Source organism: Procambarus clarkii, chromosome 4 (assembly GCF_040958095.1).
Source record: "Procambarus clarkii isolate CNS0578487 chromosome 4, FALCON_Pclarkii_2.0, whole genome shotgun sequence".
Taxonomy (NCBI): Eukaryota; Metazoa; Arthropoda; class Malacostraca; order Decapoda; family Cambaridae; genus Procambarus; species Procambarus clarkii.
The window spans coordinates 39,118,219-39,142,669 of record NC_091153.1 but is presented as its reverse complement, the minus strand read 5'-3'; the positions used below and the strand labels follow the sequence as shown (position 1 = coordinate 39,142,669).

The following is a 24,451-nucleotide window of genomic DNA, read 5'->3' as shown; positions in this document are numbered from 1 at the left end:
GGTAACTCGTTCGCACTTTCTCTGTTTGCTGCGGGTAATTAGCCGGGCTTTTTGTTGGACGTACGGAACGGTTTGAGTTCCGTCGCTGGTACTTTGTAGAGCTTTGCTTCTCTAGTTAGGCTTATGCGTTTGGAGCGAGTATCTTCTTGGGATACTCTACTCCCTCCTCCACCCTTGTTTACTGTTCCATCCTTGTTTCCTCTTCCCCACTTGGCTGGATTGCGTCGATGGCTCCTGACTGGGGTGTTAGGTGTGGTGTTTGGTCACCTTGCATGTGTCTTTAGTGCCTTTTGTCCATCTTTTGTTCTTTGTTGTCCTGTGGGGCTCTGCCCCGCATTTCGGTGTTTTTGTTTTCGTTGTAGACCCCTGGGTCTTTTCCCTCTCTTGACACTTTCCTTGCCTATCTTCGGTGCCTGACTGCACCCTCACATAGCCGAGGGAGAAATCATCCCAAGAACCTCAAGATAACCCTGCTGTCCGTAAGGTCCCTCAGGTATGTACGCGCTCCTCTACATATTTTGTGGTTGGTCGTGTGCGTTACTTCCCGGCCGCTCCTTGGGCCGTATTCGTGGTTTTTCCTTCCCTAATTCAGTTTTTCCTCCCCCATGCTACACTTTTTTGTGTATCTGAGTCAGTGCTTCTCGATTATTCTGTTTGGTGCTCCGGTGGGCCTCTGTCAATGCTCCACGTCCTGCTTTTGGACTTCTCCGGTGTTCCGTTTTGGTACCGTGTTCCTGCGATTTCTGTGTGGTTTTCTTCGGGCTTCGGGTTGCGCTGTCTGTGGGGGGGGGGTGTGGACTTTTCGGTCTGCTGCTCCTGCCTTCCTGGTTCCTTTTCTTGGAACCGGGTTTGCTGGGTTCCGGTCCTGGTTTCGGTTTTTCTTTGTTCCTTTTCCGGACCGGGTGTGTTTGTTTTCCTGCGGTTCTCGTCCTCGATAGTTCTCCTCTTGGATGCCTAGGGGATGCGTGTATCATTCTTCCCTGCTGGAGCTGGTTCTGTTGCTCCTTTGGGTTGCGGGGTCGCTGTTTTTAGTTCGTGTTTTGCGCTTTCGATCGTGGTGTTCGTTTCTCGTCGTTTGTGTCGGCACAGGTGGGTTCGTTATTGGTCTCCCACCTGCATGTTTCGTCTCAGGGGCGGTGTTTGGTTTTCCTATTGCTGCGAAGGGTCCTTCTGTCTTTGATAGGGTTGGTTTGTCTTCCCTACGGGGTTGTTCTGGGACCGTTGTCTGGGATTGTCCTGTCACCTCATGTTGGGTGGTGCTGGCGGAGCCGCTCCTGCTTACGTTCAGTGTTGCGGTTCCTTCTGCTCCATTCCACTTGCTGTCCTGGGCGTTGTTTCCCTCTGGCCTGCTCTTGAGTTTTGGGGCCGTCCTGGTCGTTGGCCTGGGCGGTCTTTTTCTTCTCGTTTTGGTCTTTGTTTTGTCTCTGGTTTTGGTTGTTCAGTTAGGACGTGTGGTATCCGCCTCCCGGTTCCTTCCCTGTTTTACTTATCTTTTGGTAAGGTAGCTCCGGGGAGCCGATGGGGTTTCCCCCAGAAAACCAGCGTTGAATGTAGTGAAACGCCATTTTCTGGGTGAGTCCCGAAGGCTCCCCGGCATCCCTCCCTCCCTCCGGTCGGCGGCGTTTTCGCGTCTTTTGACATCCAGCCTAAGAACTGCCAGTTGGATCGCCGGCGTGGAGGGTCTGGGGCTCCCCCTTCCCCCTCTTGGGGAGGGGGGGTTTCGCAGACGGTGGCGCGGCGACGTGATGACGTCATGCTAGTTTGATAATTTTGTTTGGGGAGTTCTGTTCACTCGTTCGGCTTTCGGTAGCAATAATTTCACCAGAATAGGGGTTTGTTTTGGAGCGCCTACCTTTCTGGGTGCCTCTCCCGGTCGATGGCAGACATAGAATGCTCCCAATCACAAGGGGGTTTCTATAGGCCATTGCTCCTCGTGCCTCTCTGAGGGGGGCCAGGTTCTGGCTCGTGGTCCCCGGTAGGCAAGTGTAACACGAGTTAGGGTTCCTCTCTCTTTACTTCTCTACCTTCTACTCCCTCTACCCGTATTCTTACTTTTATTTCTAAACCAAGGGACTCCAAAACTTTTAACAAAGCCAACTCCACGCCACGTGGTCCTAAGACGATTGACCGACTTAGGATTCTACACCCAGTATGACGTGACCTAAGCTCTGAACAAAACCCTAGAGTCACCTCTGCTGCCACCACCAGACCAGTAATACAAGAGCAATGATCGAGGTCTGGATCGATCACGCTAATTAATCAACCTAGGGGCTTGATCCCCACTATAAACGATGACCTTGAGTGTGGAATAAATTACACGGTAATGATAATTCCGATTCGATGTTAGAATCGGCGCCCAATGCAACTCTGCCTCGTGTGGACCACGTGACCAGGACAAGTATACACATAAAACACATGGAAACAATAAAATGCAAATTAATAACAAATTTAATTTATTAAAAGAAAATTAAAACAAAATCTAAATATGTTCACTCCCTATCACTTTAACACTCCCTACTTGACCTGAGTGGCAAATGAGAAGACTATTTCTATAATTAACAATAGCAACTATACCTTGGGCGACCAGCTAGATGTCTTGGCTGGTCTTGGGGAGAGGTAAGATGTTTGACCTCTCCCAGCTGCTTCCGTGACCACACTGATTTCTTCCTTGTCTGGTCTCCCCCAGACAGAACATTGTATCCTTCCGCCTAGTCAAAGTTCTACCAAGTTACTAGCAAGGTTTAAGTTATAACAATTAACCTCTGTTGTACTGAATTGATCCAGACTGGTTGAATTATTTTACTTTAATTAGATTACACAAACATCTAACGGCAAAGCTGTTCCCGATCACAAAAATGGTTATTAAAACTTTGAGAAATATTAGACATGTCAACCCTGCTGACCTATGACCGCCGGTCACTCCGCCTTAAAAGTTAGATCCGATTCGTGACGTCACTGATGGTGACTTAAAACTCAATAATTAGAATACTCTTGATATTGTATCCAGTACTATTATACAATACAATTTTAATGCAAAATGAATAAAGGCTAATTTTCTCTAATTTACTGAATACTATAGGATGATTCATTATACGCAGCTATGAACAACGCGTCGGTTATTTCCACCGCGAATCCCCCTGGGGGTCAGGTCACCATGCGGCTCAGCTTCCCATTCTCTTTTGTCGATAAACCACTCTGGATAATTCTTACAACAGCCTAGTTTGTTACAACCCCCCCGCACAAGCACTTAGTAAACCTTGTTAATTTGTTAAAATTCACGAGGTTTAGTATCCAAACCCACAATTCAACTCATGCCACAAACAAAAGCTAACCTAACTAATAAAATTTGACAAATATTTGAGTGTCCAACATCAACATGTTTAAATTCATAAATTTCTCAGCTGTCAACTGACAGCAATCCTCTAACATCAGGAAACATACATCCTATCCTTACTGACATAGCTAAATAACATGTCCCTACTCTACCATCAAAAACTAGCTATTAAACTCTCTTGGCTCTTCACTAGCCAAGTCCATGTGTCCTCTAGAGCCGGCCACACCGTGCTCAAACAAACATTAAAGTTATAAGTTCAGACTGAACTTTGTCATCCGGGAGCGTACTACGGAACTATCAAGTACACATCCGTGTACTAACCACTCCCCATCAATGTCAACCTTGACATGTTAAGGAACACACCTAACGTTTATTACATGTATCTAAAAATATAAAAAAAAAATTCCTATACTATATCACAGGTTTCAGCTGACTGTACAGCCAAGTGTTCTCACTCACTAGAAGTGTCAATGTTTATATTGGTCCGCCTCTCCTGTGTTCAAACATTCTGAAAAAAAATAGCACAACATATTTTCCATAACCGTTTGTTCTGGGCTGAGACAATTACACAGGGGCTTTGATTTTGATTACTGACCAATTTATAGAGTAAAATTTTCATATATTATACCAGAATTATTTTAAATCTGTTTTTCAACATTTAAAAAGTATTGATTCTAAATCTGTTTTTCAACATTTAAACAAAAGTGTCCAGATGTTCTTTACACAGATGTTCAGAGCCAACTTTGTTGTTTGTATCAATTGTTCATATTGAGTAATCGAGAAAAAAAAATCGATGCTGCTGGATGCTGAATGTAGTCGCTGACGATGACGGTGTCGATCTTGCTTCTTCATGTGTAGACATCCATACCTGGTCCTCTTGTACTCCCATCCGGTACTCCTGAATGACGACAGAGTGTAGTAGAGCGGAGTGCCAAGTGACAGCTGTAGAATACTGTTACTTCGGCCATTAATCTTGCTCTCGACAGTCCACACGCCTTCGTATCAATCACAGTTCACACGGCAGTTCTTGATGTTAAACTTGACGTCGCAGATGACCACAGCAGAGCAAGACTGGATGTACCAACGGTGTCTCTTAGCAGGAGTGGTGTCAGAAGGTCGTAGAGGCGGGTTACTTGTTTGCAGAACAGGTGAATCTCGTCTTCCATCATTGCTCACGTCATCTCAGGCGTTTCTTGATGTCCCCAGGTTACTAGGCCGTAAACACCAACTGTGTATACCCTCGTACCGCCGACTTTAGGCCAAAGGAGACAATTTTGCGACCTTCTATTGGCGAGTCCCGGTACTCTGTAGGGAAACCGTGCCTTCCACCTGTGACCGCCTTACTTCTGCTTTCTTGTTACTTCAGATGACGTAATCATTAATCTTCCGGCGAAACTCTTGAGTACTGCTACGTGCTTTCCATTTCTTGACCTCTCCTCCAACACTGCTGGAATGGCTGCAGTCTTGATGACGCAGCAGGTGGGTAGTGGTGATCTCGAGACAGCTACCCCGGCGTTGTATGGCACCTCCGGTGACTGCTATAATGTGGACAGCTCGCTGGCCCTGACAACCTCGTTAGTGACGTGAGGCGTCGGCCGGGTGACTCTTGGACAGTCACTCATCCCCAAAGTAACTGATGTATGGGTTACTGGGTCTGGTGGGGGGAGGGCTTTGTGTAACGTGCCTCCCCCCTCGGTCTTTACAGACAAGGGTTCACGTGTGGCTGGAACAACTGGGTCGGTGTACCAATCAGACCTGGGAACAGACAGACACAACACAGCGGAAGCATAGATATACTCTGGGTTTGGTGGAGGTGGAACCCCAGAGCACGGTAAAAGTTGCTACCTGAGTCAAGTATAGACATAGTACATCTCATTGCCTTTACAGGAAAATCTAATGAATACTAAATTATACTAACCAAGGAAGTTACTTTACTGTATAGCGCGAGATCTCGTCACCATAGGGTGGCGAGACTGCACCTGACTACTGATGAGCGATGACAGAGGGTCATCCTCATCTTCTGACTCGTCGGTGAAGCCATGAGTCAGCACTGCTGAGTCAGGAACTAGACCCGCTGAAGGCAGTTCTAATTCCTCTCTAGCATGATAATGTTTCAATTTATTCACATGAATTGTCCTTTCCACCTGGTCCTCGAACACTCCTTTTATAACAAGATTAACCGGCCCCGCCCTTTTAATTACTCTATAGGGTCCTCGCCACCTCGGAGCTAGTTTCCTGCTCTGATTGGCGGGCGCAGCCTCATTCACTCTCAATACGAGGCTTCCTTCCTTCAACTCAAGAGGGCGCACTTTCTTGTCATAAAAATGAGCATACCGAGTCCGTGCCTTCTTGGACGCTTCAGCTGCAATATTCCATGCATTTCTCATTTTTCCAAGGACCTCTGAAGGATAGTCCTCCCCGTATGCAACATTATGTCTGTTAAGCAGACCTGAGGGGAAATTGCATGAATTACCAGTAAACAAATGAAGTGGTTGGGTGTTAATTGATTGGTGGATGGCAGTATTCAAGGCGAACTGAACATAGGGTAGGTGTTCATCCCAGGTGTTTGCATCATGTTCAGCAAGGATTGCAAGCATATCCTTGACTGAACGATTAGTCCGTTCCGTCATTCCGTTTGCTTGTGGGTGGTAGGCCGTTGTAAAAGCCGAAGTTGTCTCTAAAATCTTACAAACTTCTCTAAATATATTCCCATTGAATTCTTGACCCCGGTCAGAGACTAAAACTTTAGGAGGTCCGAATACAGTAACGAACCTACGCAAGAACGCATCTGCAACCGTACGAGAATCCTTCTGAGGTAATGCAACTAGTGTAGTGTATCTAGACAGATGGTCAACTAGTACCAACACATATCTGTTACCTGAATGACTGTGGTGTAAATCAATCAGATCGGCCCCCACACGATCTAACGGTTCACGAATTTCAGGGAATTCCTGAAGTGGGGCTTGTACCTTAAGGGTGCCTTTCCTCCTCTGGCAACGAGGGCACGACTTCACGAAATTGATTACCTCAGAAAGTAATCCTGGAAAATAAAATAGAGACTTTGCTTTTAAGTGCGTTTTAAAGATCCCCGGATGCCCTGCAATTTTTGAAGCATGTGCAAGCTTTAACGCTGATGACCGCAACGCGTCCGGAATAACTAGCTGAAATACTGCCCTATCATTCTGGCTATTAACATAATACAGGACGCCCTGTTTCATCTCAAAATCATGTATAGGTAAATTCTTTTTCTTTTTGGGGTATTTTCCTCCCTCTAAATACTCAATAATCTCTTTCCATCTCGGCTCGTTCATCTGGTATTCTCTCATTTTATCCGATGGAATGGTTTCAATGTTTTCATTAATCTGTACTGCCGCTATATTTCTACTTAGCGTATCTGGCACAACATGGGCTGGACCAGGCTTGTACAAAATCTGGAATGAGTGGGCCGAAAGTTCGTGAGACCAGCGTGACATTCGTGGGCATTTCGTTCGCTTCTTAAATATGTGTGTTAATGCTCGATGGTCTGTGTAGATTACAAAATGCCGCTGAAATAGGTAAGGCTCGAAATACCTAACTGATTCTACTACTGCCAGTGCCTCCCGATCCGTAGCTGAATAGCGAACTTCAGGTCCTTTGACCTTCCTACTGAAATAGGCTACTGGATGGGGTAAATTATCTGCGTCTCGCTGAATTAAGCACCCGCCAATAGCAATACCGCTGGCGTCAGTGTGCACTTCCCACTCTTTCTCAAAATCAGGAATAGCCAATACCGGTGTCGTGATTAGTTGGTCTTTCAGTTTGCGATAGGCCTCGTCATGTTCAGATTTCCATACAAACTTCGCATTTTTCTTTGTCAGATCAGTCAGGGGTGCTGAAATGCCAGCGAAACCTTCAATGTGACGACGAAAATATCCGGCCGCCCCCAAAAACCTACGCACGTCCTTTGCTGTCCTTGGAGTAGGCATGTCAGCAATGGCGCGGCAAGAATCTGGGTCAGGTCGGATACCGTCTGGGCACACCTGGAACCCCAGAAATTTGAATTTCTGAGCCGCCAGGGTGCACTTCTGAACATTCAGCCTGAAACCTGCCTGATCTAACAACTTCAAAGTCTCAGTCAAGTCCTGCAGGTGTTCCTCAAACGTCCTGGAATATATCACAACATCATCCAGGTACGCTAAAGAATGCCTACCCAGTACCGGACTAAGGATAAAGTTGATGGCCCTCTGAAACGACGAAGGCGCTGTCTTCAAACCAAACGGCATCCTACGGAATTGATAAGTGTGCCTACCATCCGAGAATGCTGTTTTTTCCCTATCCTGTTCTGCCACCGGGATCGCCCAATACGCCGATTTTGCGTCAAGAGTTGAGAAATACTTAGCAGCACCAAATTGATCTATTATCTCCTGTATTCGGGGCAACGGATAGACATCACCCTTAGTTAGTTCGTTCACCTTCCGGTAGTCAACACAGAAACGATAACTACCGTCCGGTTTCCGAACTAGCACAACAGGAGAGAGCCACGGTGACGTACTAGGCTCTATCACGCCCTGTCTCAACATTTTCTGGCACTCCTCCCTGATAATGTTCTTTGCCTGTTCCGGCAACCTCCACTGTCTCGTGTACACAGGCAAATGGTCACCAGTTGGAATGGTGTGCTCGATCTTATCAAGGAGACCAATCTGGTCATCCTCTGTCGCAAACAATTTCGGGAATTTTCGTAAAACTCCTCTCAGTGCCTTCCTATCCGTCTGTGCAACATGTTGCAAATCAAGTGCTGAAATTAATTTTTCTATTTCCTCTACATTCTGTGCAACATTTCTCGTTTCGTATTGTACTTTGGATGGTGTTTTAGTTTTCAACATATTCAGTGCACTACATTGTGCAGTGACGGCTGGCGTCTCAGCTGACTCATGGTGAAAGATTTCCGTGTCCTCCACCATGGTTCCCTGAGATACCCTATCACCTGCCCTGAAGCGAAAAGTCTTATGTGAAAGATTGACAACTGGAATGAGTGCACCTTTATCGAGCACTACAACTAAGTGATGAGGAATTAATAAACTATCACATCTCCCAGCCACCTGAAGGGTGGTACCTGGTTGTATGTGACGTCCCACGGCTACTTTAATAAATTTAACAGAATGTGGTGGGCAACTCTGTTTAGTCAATGCATGCAATGCGCATGACCTCTTAACTGTGTCTGGAAGAGACTTAAAAATCAATTTTGGATAGTGCGCATTATATTTCAGCTTCCTCTTAATTGAAGCTACAACTGGGGGATGGTCGATCATCTCCACTGGGTAGGAAGTCTGTCCCAACTGCAACCTGCAATTCCTAGCCCCTTTTTGAGCAGACAAGGAATAATCAAATCGCGACAGAAAATCAGTTCCCATTAAGATGTGACCAGGAAAATCAAGGTTCTCTACGATCGTACATGTGTGAGGCTGCAATTCCCCATCAATCTCAAAATTAACTGTACCTTGACCTACGATCTCAATCTTTTCCCCATTGACTGCTGTTAATGTCTTTGCGCAACGTTGAAGACGTGCATACTTAAAATTGCTGAAGGCTGACTTTTTAATTACTGTTGCCTGGCTTCCTGTATCAACAAAAGCTGTCAATCTCACACCTTCCACTTTCACCTCAAAAGTAGGCCTGCCATCACTAGGAGCCTGCTTTCATGCTTTCGTAGGAGTGACTTCGCAATCCCTCTGTATATGCCCGCGCTTCCAGCAGGAGTAACACCTCCGCGGATCTCTGTTGGTACCCCGCGCAGGGTGGCTCGAACTTGCAGCTGAGGGCTGCTTCCCGCCTGATGAACCCGCGCCACAGTTCCTCGGCTTGGCTCCCTCGCCTTTACTTAACGCCTCTACGTATGGCGACAACTGAGTGCCCGATGTCCCTGCGCGCGTCTGCCTGTCTAGGGCTGTGGCGGCCTGTTGGACTAGGTCTTCATAACTCACACCCGCTCTCCCCGCAAGGAACAATGGCCCCATATCGGAAGGTAACGTTTTGCAGAACAACTCTTTAGCGAATTGCTCTGCCTGACTCGAATCGAACCCCAGTTCCTTAGTGAGGTCGTCAACCCAGTATGACGTGACCTAAGCTCTGAACAAAACCCTAGAGTCACCTCTGCTGCCACCACCAGACCAGTAATACAAGAGCAATGATCGAGGTCTGGATCGATCACGCTAATTAATCAACCTAGGGGCTTGATCCCCACTATAAACGATGACCTTGAGTGTGGAATAAATTACACGGTAATGATAATTCCGATTCGATGTTAGAATCGGCGCCCAATGCAACTCTGCCTCGTGTGGACCACGTGACCAGGACAAGTATACACATAAAACACATGGAAACAATAAAATGCAAATTAATAACAAATTTAATTTATTAAAAGAAAATTAAAACAAAATCTAAATATGTTCACTCCCTATCACTTTAACACTCCCTACTTGACCTGAGTGGCAAATGAGAAGACTATTTCTATAATTAACAATAGCAACTATACCTTGGGCGACCAGCTAGATGTCTTGGCTGGTCTTGGGGAGAGGTAAGATGTTTGACCTCTCCCAGCTGCTTCCGTGACCACACTGATTTCTTCCTTGTCTGGTCTCCCCCAGACAGAACATTGTATCCTTCCGCCTAGTCAAAGTTCTACCAAGTTACTAGCAAGGTTTAAGTTATAACAATTAACCTCTGTTGTACTGAATTGATCCAGACTGGTTGAATTATTTTACTTTAATTAGATTACACAAACATCTAACGGCAAAGCTGTTCCCGATCACAAAAATGGTTATTAAAACTTTGAGAAATATTAGACATGTCAACCCTGCTGACCTATGACCGCCGGTCACTCCGCCTTAAAAGTTAGATCCGATTCGTGACGTCACTGATGGTGACTTAAACTCAATAATTAGAATACTCTTGATATTGTATCCAGTACTATTATACAATACAATTTTAATGCAAAATGAATAAAGGCTAATTTTCTCTAATTTACTGAATACTATAGGATGATTCATTATACGCAGCTATGAACAACGCGTCGGTTATTTCCACCGCGAATCCCCCTGGGGGTCAGGTCACCATGCGGCTCAGCTTCCCATTCTCTTTTGTCGATAAACCACTCTGGATAATTCTTACAACAGCCTAGTTTGTTACACAAGAACTCCTAGCACTTTGACTGATGCCAGAAAGTTATACATATCCATTCAGCCTGGATAGCTCCGGGGAGCCTCCGGGACTCACCCAGAAAATGGCGTTTCATTACATTCAACGCTGGATTTTTAGGTCCAGATAGATGCAGTCAACCCAACCATCTCTTTCCTGTAAAATCTCTGTTGCTCGATCATAGAAACTGAGTAAATTCGATACACAGGATCTTCCAGATCGAAAACCATTCTGTGTGTCTGATATTATATTATTTCTCTCCAGGTGTTCTACCCATTTAGTTTTTATTAGTTTTTCCAATACTTTCACTATTACACTTGTCAATGATACAGGTCTATAATTGAGTGTGTGTGTGTGTGGGTGGGTTGGTTGGCTGGTTGGTTGGTTGGTTGGTTGGTTAAAGACTTGCATGAAGAGTATAGTGGGAAGGAGCACTTACTACCCAAATGAAAATACCGTACTGTTATCATCATTTTCAATATTTTAAGGTTTTTACTAATTATTTATAATTTGATGATTACAGTATTAATTGTTTCCCCTTCCAGATATGAGTTGCATTACATCCCTGGGAAAGGCCATGGCAGCATTTCCGCTAGCTCCACGATATGGCAAAATGCTTGCACTGAGTCACCAACATTCTCTCTTACCATACACAGTTGCCTTGGTAGCAGCTCTTACAGTACCTGAGGTGCTTATAGAAACTCCACTTGACTCAAAAGCAAATGTAAATGGTAAGATTGTTGCAGTGCCTTTGACACAGCTTGTAAATAAAAGTACTGTACTTTTTTGTGATACTGTGCTTGTCTAGTATTGTTCCTTCTTCAGTAGTATGTTAATGTCTTGAACTTTCCTGCATCTTTTAAAATTTACTGATGGGTTATTACAGTACAATATTTAATAGTTATTGTATAATAATATTATTTATTATCTTATAATTTAGCCTTTCTCTGAGATGGACCCTTTGGAAACCTGCTGAGGGCTCCCTCCCAGAAAAAGCTTTGCTAAGCATATCTGATCAGAGACCCATACATTGCCCACTTGGAGTTAAACAAACATCAGCTTTACTTCACGAGAAGAGGGAAACTTGGGGGTCAGAGATCAACCCAGAACTGAAAAAATCATCACGTATTAAGTTTCTAGGCTTTGTATATCCTTACCTCTATGAGAGTTAGGTGGTGAACCTCATAATGATGTCATTTACAGTATGTCTTTCTTCAGTGAGCACATAAAGAAAGTGAAGACTTTCTTCAGTCTTCATGCACCCTTTCCTCTTTCATCAGCATTTGCCCCTTGTACAGGTTTCTGTGATGAATTCCCTTTTGTCCTGGTTCTTCTTGGATTGTCAATTAATGCCAGTTGGATGCATCAAGAGTAGTGTATTTACCCTCTACCAGCAATTGCCTTATTTACCTTGGAAGGGGAGGGGTTTCTACATTCCTTAACCCTTAAATGACGCATGGCTATATACCATTTGACACCCACAGGCGCATACAAAAAAAAAAAAAAAAAAAAAAAAAAAAAATCTTTTTTCTTCCTAACCTGTTAATTTGTGTTCACTGATCATGGGAAAAATAATAAAAAATCGTAAGTGGCATATATTGCCCGCTATAGGGCGGGGAAGTCTGGCAAAAAACAGGCGCTGACTCAGCGTGCGTTCCAGGCGGTCTGTTGATCGCCAGCTGTCATGCCGGAGTTGCCACAAAGAGATAATTACCTAATTATTTCATTGTCTGATTTTGCATAGTTTTTTGCTGTAATATTATTCAATAGAGTGTAGTGTGATATATTTATATAATAAAATGAGTGAATCATTGCTGTACTCAAAAATATGGTGTGCATATTGTTGATTCAATTATGTTCATCAAACAGTGAACAAATACTTTGTCGGTTATTACACTATATACACAGGTTATATATAAGTATCTGCATGTTTTGTTCACCATAACGAACCACCAAGTTGCTATTATGAGTCAAAAAGTAACGAGGAGTGACCGCCGTGTACCAGCCAGCCACTCACACCCTCCCTCAAGTCACCTGACTCACCCACTTTCTCCTCCCACAATACTGTTTTTGCTTTTATTCACTATATACAGACGCTATATATAAGTATCTACATTCGTGTTCACCATAACGAACCACTAAGTTGGTATGCTGAGTGGCAGTGGCAGCCCGCCACTGGCTGCCACTCTCTCCCTCACCTCGCCTCACCTGACTTGCCACCATTCTCCACCCACCATACTGTTTTTGCTTTTATATACAGATGTTATATACAAGTATTTACATGTTTTGTTCACCATAACTGTACATCTAAGCTTGTATGGTGAGTAAAGGCACAAAGACGTAGGACCTCACACAGTCAGCTGGCTGCCGCCCTCAAGGCCAGACGCACTAATATTTCTCCTCCAACAATACTGTTTGTGGTGTTATTACGCTATATACACACATTATATATAAATATCTACCTATTTTATTCACCATACTTGTACAAGTAAACTGGTATGGTGCCCAAAGACCATCGTGGTAACCAGTAAACAACATGATAAATCCTGCAGATGACGCCACCGCCCTCACCAAAATGGCGGCTCCCAACCTTGCTGTTTATACCCTTTATACACACGTTATATATAAGTATCTACATTTGTGTTCACCATAGCGAACCACTAAGCTGGTATGGTGAGTACAGTCAATAAAAGGTGGCCACACACAGTCAGAAGACATCGCCACCACCCTCCCTCCCACAGCATTACTCCTCCCTCCATGGCGCACAGCACTAAATATCACCACAATCCTGCTATTATCAGAACCCTGGTCAGTTTTATCACAGTCAGGGGGTCTTCTGTAATATCATCGCTACATAATAGCATGAACAAGTATATTATGGCATTTTTAGGCAATGCTGTGGTCACAAGCTGAACAGCAGTGCTGTGAGCTCATGCTGCGTGTGTCAGGCTTGGTAGCTCATTCAATACTGAGGCCCCTAACACCTGGGAATTTGGCCCATGATTTTTTTTTTAAATGGCATCTGTTTACAAGAGCCCTGATGAAGGTGTGGTGAACCCCGTGTATCCGCAGGTCGTTTAAATCTTGCGTAGTACTCCAAAGCATCACATGATGCGATGCTCAATTTACTGCAAGTCGGTCAAAGCATCATATGATGCGATGCGCAATTTAAGGGTTAACCCTTAAACTGCGCATGGCGTATATATACGCCCTGAGTAACATGTCCCATGGTGCGCATGGCGTATATATACGCCATAGGGTGCCAGGCCTGATTCAAATGGCCCGCGGCTACATGGGGTTCACAGTAGCTTCCTCAGGGCTCTTGTAAACAGATGCCATTTTAAAAAAAAATCGTGGGCAATATTCTCAGGTGTGAGAGGCACAGTACTGTTGGAGCAACCAAGGCCGGCGCACGCAGCATGAGCGAACAGCATTGATGTTCAGCTTGTGACCACAGCATCGCCGAAAAATGTCAAAATAAATATATAATTGTTATTATTTAGCGATGACAATATTACAGATGACCAATGACTGTGATATAAATAACCAGGGTTGTGATAATAGCAGGATTGTTGTAATAATTAGCGCTGTGGGAGGAGTGATGCTGAGAGACGGAGGGAGACAGCATCGTTTACTGACTGTGTGGCCACCTGTTATTGTTTGCATTCACCATACCAGGTCAGTGGTTCTCTATGGTGAACACAAATGTAGATACTTATATATAATGTGTATTAGTGTAATAACAGCAAATGGATTATGCTGGGAGGAGCCATATGGGTGACGGAGGTGACGTCGTCTGCACGATTTGTCTAGCTGTGTAGAGGGTGGCCACTATGCTCTTTGGGCGCACTACAAGCTTAGGTGTACAGTTACGGTGCATAAAACATGTAGATATTTATATATAATATGTGTATATAGGGTAATAACACTGCAAAAGGTATTGTTGGGGGAGAAAGTTTAGTGCGTGTGACCTTGAAAGAGTGAGGGAGCCGCCATCTGTGTATAGCGACGACTCTTAGTGCCTCAACTAACTATATCAGCTTAGCTGTACAGTTGTGGTGAACAAAATATATACATACTTATATATAACGTCTGTATATAGTGTAATAACACCACAACTGGTATTGTTGGGGGAGAAAGTTTAGTGCGTGTGTTGAGGGAGTGGCAGCGAGTGGCTGGCTGGTGTGTGGCGGTAACTCCTCGTTGCTTTTCGACTCTCAATACCAACTTAGTGGTTCGTTATGGTGACCAAAACATGCCAATACTTATATATAACGTGTGTATCGAGTGTAATAGCAGCAAAACTATTTGTTTATTGTTTTATAAACATAATAATTGAATCACTAATATGCACATCATACTTTTGAGTATAGCGATTATTAACCACTTTTATTATATAAATATATTACAATACACACTATTGAATAATATTACTGCAAAAAAACTAAGAAAAAATCAATCGGAGACATTGAAACAATTAGGTAATAATATCTTTGTGGCAACTCCCATCTGTCAACGCGGGTGACGCTGACCGGGTCTGACGACCGCTCTGTCAACGCCCACTTTTTGCCAGACTTCCTCGGTCAATTGCGCCCAAAATATGTTACCTACGATTTTTTTATTATTTTTTCCGTGCTCAGGGGACACAAATTAACATGTTTAGAAGACGAAAAAAATTTTTTAATTTTTTTTTTCTTGCGCACAGGGGTGTAAATGTCCCAAGGACCCCTGAGCAGTGTAAGGGTTAAAGCAGTTGTTTGTTTTGTTGTGTCTTATGTTTTATGGCGGGTAATTAATAATTACCCACCATAAAAGTAAATTACTTCAAGTGTAATTACCCACCATAAACATGACACACAACAAAACAAACAACTGCTTGAAGGAATGTAGATTTCCCCGTGTCCTATTTTTTGTGCTCTTTGTTCCTCAAGCTCTCCTTGCCTCATTTTATGAAGAAGATTTTGGTTCTAGGTTGTGGTAGGCAACAGATGGGTCTGAGAAGTCTGGTATGTTTAGCTAAAGTTTGTTTCAGCAGCTGGAGATTCGCCAGAATAAGACATTTCTTTTCATTCATCACTTAATTTTTAGATATTATAAATAAATTTGATTTTAGCATTTTAAATGTGTTATATTTGATTTATTCTAATCATTTAATGTTAAATCTTTAGACACACAGAAAAGATGGCAGAATTTACGTTTATCATGGGCCGGCAGCGGTAATTCCCGAAGCCTGGGAGATGCCATGGTATTGCTTCGAGCTGTTGGTGCTGCCGAGTACCAGGGTGGAGAACGACAATGGTGTGAAAATAATGGTCTTAGGTCAGTAATTTACTTGTTAGTTTTGTATTTGTAAGATCATTAAAATGTTACAAAATAAACTTATTTCCAAATATATTTAACTTTCTTCTAGGTTACTGACAGGAATCTTTGGAAATGTACATTATAATACTGATTTGTTTACTTGGAAGGTGAACATGATTGCACTAAAGTATTGGCCTATGTTAATGTCATTGTATACTATGTGTATATAAAGTATTAAATTATATATCCATACTCTGTAAGTGAAGATAATATCCCATTTAATTGACATGTTACTTATTTTGAAAGTTTTTGACAGATACAAAGGAATCGCCGAGATACGCAAATTGCGTCGACAGTTGACCAATGAAATCAATCTTATTATCCCATCGTGTGACCTTGTTCTTGATCCTAAGATGCCACCTCCTACTGATGACCAGGTAGTGTCTACTGATGCCCTTTAACTGTAGTCTTGGTATGAGAGAGGGGTATTTATGAAGGGGGGGGGGGGTCCCCTTCGGCTCCCCAGAGCTATCCAGGCTGATATGTATATTATTAAAATTTGGCAACAGCCAGTGTGAATGGAGTTCTAGGTTTACCAGGGACCACGAGCCAGAACCTGGCCCCCTCAGAGAGGCATGAGGAGCAATGGCCTATAGAAGTGCACATGTGGTTGGAACATTCTATGTCTGCCATCTACCAAGCTGGGCACCCAGAAAGGTAAGCGCCTCAAAACAAACGCCCTATTCTGGTTAAAACTACTACTGTACTGAAAGCTAACGAGTGGACAGAACTCCCCAATTGAAAAACAATCAAATGAGCAGGAGGCTGCTAAGGAGCCTCCGGGACTCACCCAGAAAATGGCGTTTCATTACATTCAATGCTGATTTTTTGTGGAGAGCCCCCCCCCCCCCAGGCTTCCTGGAGCTATACATAAGAACATTAGAATGAAGGTAACTGCAGAAGGCTTATTGGCACATACGAGGCAGCTGCTATTTATATCCACCCAATAAACATCAGAGGTCCACATTTGTTCAACATCCTCACAGCGAGCATGAGAAATATTGCTGAAACAACCATGGATATCTTCAAGAGAAAACTAGATCATTTTCTCCAATAAGTACCGGACCAGCCAGGCTGTGGTGGATGTGTGTGTGTGCTCAGAAATTGGTGTTTCCTTACATTTAATGCTGTTCTTTTGGCGGTTTGGGTTGCTAATCTTAATTGTTTCCTGTGTGTTTATTTTATTGTTTCCTTCTGTCCACTTTCAAGTACAGTACTGTATTCTAGTTAATTCCTCGTTTCTGTACCTGTGCTAATGTTGTAAAAATCTACATTCACTACTTTTGTCTGTCGTCTAGTTTCAGGGCTTTCTTACTGGTTTGTGGACTTGGGTGTTCTCGGCTGTGAGTGTGCCTTTTTGTTTTTGGGCTCTCTCTCTCTTTGGTCTTGTACTATGAGTGTGTGTGTTTCTGGGCCATGCTATGTTGTAAAACCAGCCAGCCATGCTGGTCTGCTGTCCATGCTGATTTTCTGGGGTCTGCTGATCGTTGTTGATCTACTATACTGTTTGGTTTCCCCGTGCTATTGTTGGTTTGCAAGGTCGCATTGGTCTGCCGGGTGGTGTTGGTCATTACTATTACTACACAATGTTTAACAGTATCACTTGCTTTGGACACCGATCACGTCCACTTTTTTTTCTAGAGTCCTAGCCGTGGACAGGACTCGCGTCCACTCCAAAAATATTTGTATAAAATTCATTTTTTATCTGATCAACCTCAGGATAGTTTCAAAATAAGTGCCTTTAGAGTGCGCACAATTTGATACCAAAATGAAAGATGTAACACGAAACTTGATGTCAGAACACTGGAAAAATTATAAATACTTTTTGGGTCTAAATTTTAAATTTTAAAATATGTTAAAATTCTATTTATTGTGCTATTATTATGGGACTAGTTTTAAAATGCGCGCCTTTAGATTGCAAACAACTTGATTCCAAAATGAGCAACGTAACATGAAAATTGCTGTCAGAACACTTGAAAGATATAAATAATTATGATGATGAGCGTCCAAAATTAAAATATTTGTTAAAATTCCAGTTATTGCTCTATTATTATGAGACTAGTTTTAAAATGTGCTCCTTTATATTGCGAACAATTTGATACCAAAACGAGCGATGTAACACAAAAATTGATGTTATCAAACTGAACAAGTATAAACATTAGGTTGTGGTGTGCAAATTGGTACTCGTTCACGGGTAACTTTAGGCTTTGCTTTGGGGAGTCTTGCCAGGCTTTTGGACATTATATGCATATACACCTGCAGGGAATTTAATTGCGAACACAATGATACCAAAACGAACGACGTAGCACGAAAATTAAGGTGAGAAAACCGAAATGAGTATACGTATTTTACTGATTTTGTGCACTCACGGGTAACTTTTCCGACTTTAGGCTTTGCTGTGGGGAGTCACGCTGGGCTTTTGTACTTTATATGCATATAAACCTGTAGGGAATTCCATTGCGAACACAATGATACCAAAACGAACGACGTAGCACGAGAATTAAGGTGAGAAAACTTAAATGAGTATACACATTCAGGCGTCGCCACACGCTCGCCCGCACCATACGCCCCATGACGTCAAAGTCTGTGGCGCTCACGCGCCATGCGCGATAGTGTAACATTATATTTCACTACTCAAAATATAAGCTATATGTTAATATAAGTCAATAATTGTAAGTTTCTTTTATGCCGCTATTAACCTGTTCAGTCCTGCTTAAATTAATTGCAAAGATTTATAAATAATGCTTCTTATTCTGATTCTGAATTACTCCATTTATTCCCACTATCTTGAAGTTATCTTGAGATGATTTCGGGACTTAGCGTCCCCGCGGCCCAGTCCTCGACCAGGCCTCCTTTTTGTTACACACCCCCAGAAAGCAGCCCGTAGCAGCTGTCTAACTAACTTATTTACTGCTAGGTGAACAGGGACATCAGGGTGAAATAAACTGTCCATTTGTTTCCGCCTCCACCAGGGATTGAACCCGGAACCTCAGGACTACGAATCCCAAGTGCCGCCCACTCAGCTGTCAGGCCCCTATGCACAAAGTTACCACATAGAATTAATTAACTTGCTTTGACACTTTCCCTCTCTCATGATTCCATAAATATATGCACTTTTGGATACCTACCTTGTGGCTACTTTGTGTATCTTCCGGGGATCAACGGCCCCGCAGCCCGGTCTCCGACTATGCCTTCTGGTTGCTGGACGTCAACCAGGCTGTTGGACATGGCTGATCGCCAACTCATTCATAACTTTCCTATAAAACCCCTTATAAAGTCTGCATACATAATTTAACTACAGAATATATTAGAAATGTACAAATGTTATTAACTTTACATGAAGCATGCTTAACAATTGAATATAAAAGATTAAGGGTTAGTGTTGTATTTGTGTTTTCATTATAAATAGTTGATACATAACTGAAAAGTAAAATGCAATTTAAATTTTTTTAATCATGTTCTTTAATGTATTGTATTATATTTTTTCCTCAGGCTCGGCTTCTTCGACAAATAGTACTTGCTGGGTCAGTTGACCATGTTGCACGACGAGTGGATGATTGGGAACTAAAGACTCCTGAAGACAAATTAAAATGGAGACATGCATACAGGTATGACTTACCAAATTGTATTTAAATTAATAATTTATCATTATTAACACCTCTGGGGTTCTGGGCGTGCGCGTGCCAGACTACCTCAAGGTGGCCCGAGCGTTTCTTGTGAGAGAGATTTAACACTGAAATATGTAAACCCTTATTCACATTTCACAGATATATTTCACTCTTATACACAGAGTATCATGAGGTGATACTCACATACTCAGTTGCATCACCTCAATTTTCATTATATGTCGTTCATTTTGGTATCAAAATGTTTGCAATAGAATTTCCTATAGGAGTACAGTACAACCTCTATTTAGTGCACTATATGGGGCCAACCTTGGTGCATTACAGGGTTGGATTCATTGCAGGAGGTGACCTTCATGAGGCATTTGTGTCAGTGTCTTTATTTTTCTTGTAAACAATAAAAATGCACTATCATACTATATACTGTACCTATACATTATTACTCTACTAAAAAATACTTTGTTACAGTTTTTATTTACCTTATTGTTGGAATTATGTCCATCTTGAATTCTCATGGAGTTGTGAATGCTGTATAGTAAATACGTAATGTGCTGTATGTTGAGTACTACAATACACTTTATGAAAACTATTGTACACTAAAATTACTGCAACCTTAATTTTAACACTAACGCTATGTACTTAAATTTAACACTTGTTCTAACTGTACACTCCACACCCACGATGTTCTTAGATGTTTGCATCAGGTTTGCTGGTGCTCGTTACTGATGTGTTTGCTTCAGCTGCTTCTGAGCTGGTGCTGGCTGCTGTTGTACTGGTCCTAGCTACTGTTGTGCTCGTGCTGGGTACAGCTGTGTTCGTGCTGGGTACGGCTGTGCTCGTGCTGGGTACTGCTGTGCTCGTGCTGGGTGCGGCTGTGCTCGTGCTGGGTACTGCTGTGCTTGTGCTGGGTACGGCTGTGCTCGTACTGGGTACGGCTGTGCTCGTGCTGGGTACAGCTGTGCTTGTGCTGGGTACAGCTGTGCTTGTGCTGGGTGCGGCTGTGCTCGTGCTGGGTGCGGCTGTGCTCGTGCTGGGTACGGCTGTGCTCGTGCTGGGTACAGCTGTGCTCGTGCTGGGTACAGCTGTGCTCGTGCTGGGTACGGCTGTGCTCGTGCTGGGTACGGCTGTGCTCGTGCTGGGTACAGCTGTGCTTGTGCTGGGTACAGCTGTGCTCGTGCTGGGTGCGGCTGTGCTCGTGCTGGGTGCGGCTGTGCTCGTGCTGGGTGCGGCTGTGCTCGTGCTGGGTATGGCTGTGCTCGTGCTGGGTACGGCTGTGCTCGTGCTGGGTGCGGCTGTGCTCGTGCTGGGTATGGCTGTGCTCGTGCTGGGTACGGCTGTGCTCGTGCTGGGTACGGCTGTGCTTGTGCTGGGTGCGGCTGTGCTCGTGCTGGGTATGGCTGTGCTCGTGCTGGGTACGGCTGTGCTCGTGCTGGGTACGGCTGTGCTCGTACTGGGTACGGCTGTGCTCGTGCTGGGTGCGGCTGTGCTTGTGCTGGGTACAGCTGTGCTTGTGCTGGGTACAGCTGTGCTCGTGCTGGGTACAGCTGTGCTCGTGCTGGGTACAGCTGTGCTCGTGCTGGGTACAGCTGTGCTCGTGCTGGGTGCGGCTGTGCTTGTGCTGGGTACAGCTGTGCTCGTGCTGGGTACGGCTGTGCTTGTGCTGGGTACTGCTGTGCTCGTGCTGGGTGCGGCTGTGCTCGTGCTGGGTACTGCTGTGCTTGTGCTGGGTACGGCTGTGCTCGTACTGGGTACGGCTGTGCTCGTGCTGGGTACAGCTGTGCTTGTGCTGGGTACAGCTGTGCTTGTGCTGGGTGCGGCTGTGCTCGTGCTGGGTGCGGCTGTGCTCGTGCTGGGTGCGGCTGTGCTCGTGCTGGGTACGGCTGTGCTCGTGCTGGGTGCGGCTGTGCTTGTGCTGGGTACAGCTGTGCTTGTGCTGGGTACAGCTGTGCTCGTGCTGGGTACAGCTGTGCTCGTGCTGGGTACAGCTGTGCTCGTGCTGGGTACAGCTGTGCTGGTTGATTTTCTGCTACTAGTTCTTCAAAATATTGACTCATTTTCAGCACTAATAAGGCACCATTAGCAAGCTCCTGAGACATCTTGTTGTATAACAATACAGCTGTAGTCAAAAAATTATAAATTCAGTAATTATTCTTCCACCGGCGGACAAACACGTCACTCGCAGACAAAGTAATTACCTAAGTGTAGTTACAGGATGAGAGCTACGCTCGTGGTGTCTCGTCTTCCCAGCACTCTTTGTCATATAACACTTTGAAACTACTGACGGTCTTGGCCTCCACCACCTTCTCACCTAACTTGTTCCAACCGTCTACCACTCTATTTGCGAAGGTGAATTTTCTTATATTTCTTTGGCATCTGTGTTTAGCTAGTTTAAATCTATGACCTCTTGTTCTTGAAGTGCCAGGTCTCAGGAAATCTTCCCTGTCGATTTTATCAATTCCTGTTACTATTTTGTATGTAGTGATCATATCACTTCTTTTTCTTCTGTCTTCTAGTTTTGGCATGTTTAATGCTTCTAACCTCTCCTCGTAGCTCTTACCCTTTAGTTCTGGGAGCCACTTAGTAGCATGTCTTTGCACCTTTTCCAGTTTGTTGATGTGCTTCTTAAGATATGGGCACCACACAACAGCTGCATATTCTAGCTTTGGCCTAACAAAAGTCATGAACAATTTCTTTAGTATATCGCCATCCATGTATTTAAATGCAATTCTGAAGTTAGAAAGCATGGCATAGGCTCCTCGCACAATATTCTTTATATGGTCCTCAGGTGATAGTTTTCTATCTAGAACCACCCCTAGATCTCTTTCTTTATCAGAATTCTTTAAAGATTTCTCATATAATATATAGGTTGTGTGAGGTCTATGTTCTCCTATTCCACATTCCATAACATGGCATTTATTAACATTAAATTCCATTTGCCAAGTGGTGCTCCATATACTTATTTTGTCCAGGTCATTAATGGCATTGGGTGCCTACTGTTTGAATGCAGACTAGTTCTGTACACCCTACAGTTGGTTGGTCTTTAACCACTGTGCTGCTCCGAGTTTATTGTGAAATTCCCCCTGTAATTACCTAAGTGTAGTTACAGGATGAGAGCTATGCTCGTGGTGTCTCGTCTTCCCAGCACTCTTTGTCATATAACGCTTTGAAACTACTGACGGTCTTGGCCTCCACACCTTCTCACTTAACTTGTTCCAACCGTCTACCACTCTATTTGCGAAGGTGAATTTTCTTATATTTCTTTGGCATCTGTGTTTAGCTAGTTTAAATCTATGACCTCTTGTTCTTGAAGTGCCAGGTCTCAGGAAATCTTCCCTGTCGATTTTATCAATTCCTGTTACTATTTTGTATGTAGTGATCATATCACTTCTTTTTCTTCTGTCTTCTAGTTTTGGCATGTTTAATGCTTCTAACCTCTCCTCGTAGCTCTTACCCTTTAGTTCTGGGAGCCACTTAGTAGCATGTCTTTGCACCTTTTCCAGTTTGTTGATGTGCTTCTTAAGATATGGGCACCACACAACAGCTGCATATTCTAGCTTTGGCCTAACAAAAGTCATGAACAATTTCTTTAGTATATCGCCATCCATGTATTTAAATGCAATTCTGAAGTTAGAAAGCATAGCATAGGCTCCTTGCACAATATTCTTTATGTGGTCCTCAGGTGATAGTTTTCTATCTAGAACCACCCCTAGATATCTTTCTTTATCAGAATTCTTTAAAGATTTCTCACATAATATATAGGTTGTGTGGGGTCTATGTTCTTCTACTCCACATTCCATAACATGACATTTATTAACATTAAATTCCATTTGCCAAGTGGTGCTCCATCTACTTATTTTGTCCAGGTCTTCTTGAAGGGCATGACAATCATCTAAATTTCTTATCCTTCCTATTATCTTAGCATCATCAGCAAACATGTTCATATAATTCTGTATACCAACTGGTAGATCATTTATGTACTCAATAAACATCACTGGTGCAAGAACTGAACCCTGTGGTACTCCACTTGTGACATTTCTCCATTCCGATACATTGCCTCTGATTACTGCCCTCATTTTTCTATCAGTCAGAAAATTTTTCATCCATGATAGAAGCTTACCTGTCACCCCTCCAATATTTTCCAGTTTCCAGAACAACCTCTTATGTGGAACTCTGTCGAAAACCTTTTTTAGGTCCAGATAGATGCAGTCAACCCAACCATCTCTTTCCTGTAATATCTCTGTGGCTCGATCATAGAAACTGAGTAAATTCGATACACAGAATCTTCCAGATCGAAATCCATACTGTCTGTCTGATATTATATCATTTCTCTCTAGGTGTTCTACCCATTTAGTTTTGATTAGTTTTTCCAATACTTTCACTATTACACTTGTCAATGATACAGGTCTATAATTGAGGGGGTCTTCCCTGCTGCCACTTTTGTAGATTGGAACTATGTTAGCCTGTTTCCACATGTCTGCTACGATTCCTGTACACAGGGATGCCTGAAAGATCAGGTGAAGTGGAATGCTGAGCTCAGATGCACATTCTCTCAGAACCCATGGTGAAACGCCATCTGGGCCAGCTGCTTTGTTCTTACCGAGCTCCTTGAGCATTTTTTCCACTTCGTCTCTAGACACCTCTATGTGCTCTATGTTGTTCTCTGGAATTCTTATTGTATCTGGTTCCCTAAAGATTTCGTTTTGTACAAACACACTTTGGAACTTTTCGTTTAGTGTTTCACACATTTCCTTTTCATCTTCTGTGAATCTATTTCCCATTTTCAACCTCTGAATATTATCCTTTACCTGCAATTTGTTGTTTATGAATTTATAGAATAGACCTGGTTCTGTTTTACATTTGTCTGCAATCCCTTTTTCAAAATTTCTTTCTGCCTCTCTCCTCACTGCCGTGTAGTTGTTTGTCGCATCTTTGTATCACTGGTATGTTTGGGGGTTCGGCC

The 24,451-nt window shown here is 43.5% G+C and overlaps 1 protein-coding gene across 1 annotated transcript in view; it reads left to right on the top strand.

Moving 5' to 3' along the window:
- The window catches only part of kz (putative ATP-dependent RNA helicase kurz), a 222,505-nt gene that overhangs the window by 156,197 nt on the left and 41,857 nt on the right, over positions 1–24,451 (top strand). The window contains exons 13-16 of the mRNA XM_045732921.2: positions 11,053–11,238; positions 15,676–15,826; positions 16,125–16,245; positions 19,361–19,476. Of these exons, the coding sequence (XP_045588877.2) occupies positions 11,053–11,238; positions 15,676–15,826; positions 16,125–16,245; positions 19,361–19,476 (574 nt within the window). The remainder of the gene's footprint in view (positions 1–11,052; positions 11,239–15,675; positions 15,827–16,124; positions 16,246–19,360; positions 19,477–24,451) is intronic.